The sequence below is a fragment of the Parasteatoda tepidariorum genome, chromosome 1, assembly GCF_043381705.1.
Source record: "Parasteatoda tepidariorum isolate YZ-2023 chromosome 1, CAS_Ptep_4.0, whole genome shotgun sequence".
NCBI classification, from domain to species: domain Eukaryota; kingdom Metazoa; phylum Arthropoda; class Arachnida; order Araneae; family Theridiidae; genus Parasteatoda; species Parasteatoda tepidariorum.
The window spans coordinates 4,816,843-4,820,971 of NC_092204.1; the positions used below are offsets into that span (position 1 = coordinate 4,816,843).

Below are 4,129 nucleotides of genomic sequence, written 5' to 3' on the forward strand. Positions count from 1 at the left end.
GTCCCGCAGTGGACTGATCGTTAAGACACGGTTCCCAGCAGATCACCGAAGTCAAGCATCACTGGCTACGGTCAGTGTGCGGGTGGGTGACCACTTGGATCAGCCTGCGTATGGACCGAGGGTGTGCGGTATGGGTCCTCGTTAAACTGTTCTACCGTAAAGTGTTCGACTTCGCGTGCAGGTCGTCGGGCTACCGAAGCGAGGGTGCCATCCTCTCTGCAGAGGATCAAAATTGCGATTGCATGTCTTCGGATAATCCTCAGGGATGTTTCCCAGACAGTCGCCAATAGCCCATTGTGCAGCTCTAGTGCGACGTAAATGAACAACGACAGCATATGATAAAAATAGCATTTTTTTTTTTTTTTTTTGTAAAAAAAAAAATAATTATTTAAATAAACTGATTTTTTTTAATAAAAAATATTAATTTAAGTATGAATTTTTTTTCAAATTTTTATTAAAAGAGCATTGAGTTAAATATTCTGTAATTTTTTTAAAAATTAATTATTTAAATCAAAGGGATATTTTTTAAAAGAAAATATATGAAATTTAAAAGATATATGAAATTTAAAAGATACATTATTTAGGGGGTCATTTTTTTTCATTGATAATGAAAATTACATTCTAAGAAATAGTAAAAGGGATATGCATATAAATTATTATATTTTAAAATTGATAAAAAAAAGAGAGAGATTAAACGTAGATGAAACTTTTTAATTTTAATATTTTATTAAATATATATGAAATAAATTGCTGGCAAAAAAAAAAAAAGAAACGCTTTTAAGTTATACCCATTTAGTTTCATGCTTCACAATGTTTTCAAAACTTGTTAAATATGTAGTTAGTGTATCTCAAGACTATATTAAACAAAATGACTTTAAATAGTTTTTTTCAGTTATGTTTTCTGATCTGAACTAATTTACTCTTCATTAGATATCTAATTCACAAATAGCCTCCCAATCTTTAACATTCATTATTAAGTTGAGCTTGAAAAGCCTAACTATTTTATCTATTCAATGATTATTTTAATAATTAAACAACTTTAATTATTTTAGCTAAAAATTTTGACTACAATAATGTTTTTAAAAAATATTAATACATTATTACATTTTTGGTTGGTAAATGTAAACAAGTAATGTAAAAAACAAAACACAATTAAAGTCAATTTTTAAGTCAACAAAAAAAACATTTTATTTTAGTTACTTTTTATTAAATAATTACATTTAATGAATGAATTAATGTTTGAAAAAACTGCATTAACATTAATTGTCATCCACAACAAGTTTAAAAAAATGTATTTGAACCTGAACGGATGAATAAAAAGTATTTTATTAACAATTGAAAATTTGAAACGAAGGGGAGAAAAAATTTATTTAAACCATATAGGCCTGATTTCTTTCTTTTTTTTCTTTAATCTTGATTTTTGCAAATCCTGATATTATAAGCATCCAAATATTTTTGTTTTTTTATGAGTATTGAACTATATTTTCTTGTTGATTTAATTTCTTTAACAAGCTTAATTAAAACACAATTATATGGATGGAATTTTTATTGTTTCAGTGACTTCACCTCCAAGCTCTGTTCCTGGTGATTCACCTCCAAAAACTACTCGAAATCATTCACCAAAAACTCCTGTGATGAAGACTATTAAAAGTTTTTTTCAACCGTTATCATCTCCTGACGATTCTCAACTAATCAATGAGATACCAATGACTCATAATTGTAATGAAAACCTAGTTCCGCCTGTGCAAGTGTTGTCCCCATCTAAAAATATGAATCCTAACATCAATCCTTCACCTACTTCTCTCAGCATTCCTTCACATTCAAAATCTAATGGAAAAGAAAATCAGTTGAGTTTCTCTTCAAAAGATGCTTCCTTTGGACAGTTGAAGCGAAAAACATTAACCACACTAGATATTCAGAGGCATTCCAAAAGAGGGAGACGGAATTCAAATGTTAATGTAAGAAATTTATATTTTTATAAGTTCATTTTATTATTAAATTTATATATTATTACTTTCATGGTGCGTAGCATTTTCAAAAAGTGCTTAATTTTCCCTTTTTGAAAATGAGATTTTTTTTCTCACCATGTTGATTTTCTCCATGGTACAATGTGCAAAATCGTGCTTTTCACATTGTTCTATTCAAAATTTTCACAATTCATTCAACCACAACATGTGCACTCAATTTGCACAGATTCCATGGTAAGTCTATTTTGTATCTCGATCGCCTTTTCAATGGTTATTGCTACCAAATTCTGCTGGATTTTAAGAAACCCAATTTTTAATATGGTTGTAGGATGTGTGATTTTCGAATTTGAATTATCACTTTTCACATATGTATATATATTTGCTAAATCAATCATTGATAAAAGGGAAAATTATTTAGAAAAAGTATGTTGTTTTTTTAATTTAAGTATTTTTTTGACTGAATTCTAGTAATTAAAATATTTAATTTTCCTTAAATATACCAATTTTTTTATATAAAAATTTATTGCTAGAACTCTAACGCTTATAGAAGAATTATCATATTTAGAACCAACCTGACTAAATGGATCATGTTATATGACAACTAATTCATTTAATAAAATTTTGCTAATATTATTGAAATTTTTTTTCTTATTTAGGCAACTATTTTCATGCTTTACTACTGAAAGCAACTATTTTGTTAATTTTTTTCTGTGGCAACCCTGTTGGAAAATAATATAATATAAGAGGAAAAGATTTATAACGTTTAAAGCTACAATTCGTTGAACAACAAAACTGAATACTTTTATCCTTTTAATATGAATAATTATGCTTTTAATAAAATATTTTTTTGCATAAGGATAAATAAATGCAATATTAAAAATAATAAACTTTTTTAATAAAACAAAAACTCGTCTTCATTTTTGTTTCTTGTTCAAAAATTAACCATTTTATTTTTCTCAATATATTTTTGTAATTGTGACATAATTTGAATGAAAGGGTTTTGGGTAGGACGTTTTAAACGTTATGTAATTTGCAATATTTCATGAAATTACATGTTACTAGTTAAAATATTTTATAAATTATTATCTATTTCATTCAAGGCTTTCATTGTTTTAATTTTATTAAATTCCTTAATCATGGTGCATAGCTCTGCTCCATTTTACAAGATATTCTCAATTTCAGGCTTCATTTTCCACCCTCTGAAATCGAACCGAAAAACCTCTCGATCTTTTTATGGTGGCTAATATAATCAAGAAAATAGTTTGTCAGAAACTAGTTATTTTATCATGATCATGTAAAGTCTTTGAAAATTATTTTGCATTTTGTAATATAGAGCTCAAAAATATTTTTTGAGTGTTCAATAATAACTGAAAAGGTGCTTATTTTTTGTTGAAAGATTTGGCTATGCACTGTGTATTTATTCTTTTTCTCCAATAGTTATATTTTTGTATCTTCACTTTAGGCTAAGAAGAATCAGAATTCTGAAGGAAATATAAGAAATTATTTTACCTCATCCTTGTCACCCAAAGAATAATGTTATTCTCAGTGTCCATCTATCTGTGTTCATCAAATCATTTAAAGAAAGCAACAATTTGTAAATAGTCTGAATGAACTTAACCCAATATTCATAATGACAGTGAAATATTTTAATGGGCTTTTAAATTTTTAGATTGGATTTTAACTTAACGGAAACTGTAAACAGAATGCTTTAGTTTTTTGTTGTCAATGTTAAAATATATATATATGAATTGTGTACAAAATAAAGAAATTATTGCACCTGTCATGGAAACATTTTATTGAGACAAACTTAGTGTAATTTTTTTTTTCACTGAGCTTAGGAAGATTCAGGTTTTTATACAATTTATTCATACTTACTATTACATGGTGCGTAGAGTTTTTAAAAATTGCTTAAAGGTGCTCATTTTTGTTTTTTAAAAGCCCTTAAAGGTGCTTTTTTTCATTGAGTGTTTTTAAAAAGTGCTCAATTTTCCCTATTTTGTTGTTTGCCCTTTTACAAGAGTGCTTTTCACATTGTTTGATTGAATGTTTTCCCAATTCATTCAACCACAATCTATTTCAGCTTACCGTCGGTCCATAACGTATGAAAGCACCGATCATTTTACAGGTTTGATAAAATACTTGCGAGTCCGCATGTGAGCTGG

General features: G+C 27.6%; 1 protein-coding gene across 4 annotated transcripts in view; it reads left to right on the forward strand.

The window, feature by feature from the left end:
- Positions 1-3,750, forward strand: part of LOC107450413 (WD40 domain-containing protein denticleless) — a 42,399-nt gene extending 38,649 nt beyond the window's left edge. For 2 of the 4 annotated variants that reach the window (XM_043055934.2, XM_043055936.2), the window contains exons 14-15: positions 1,558-1,958; positions 3,430-3,750. In XM_043055934.2, the coding sequence (XP_042911868.1) occupies positions 1,558-1,958; positions 3,430-3,501 (473 nt within the window). In that variant the 3' untranslated portion in view covers positions 3,502-3,750. The remainder of the gene's footprint in view (positions 1-1,557; positions 1,959-3,429) is intronic. The other 2 variants (XM_043055937.2, XM_071186771.1) reach the window with 1 other exon arrangement.
- Positions 3,751-4,129: the final 379 nt, after the last annotated feature.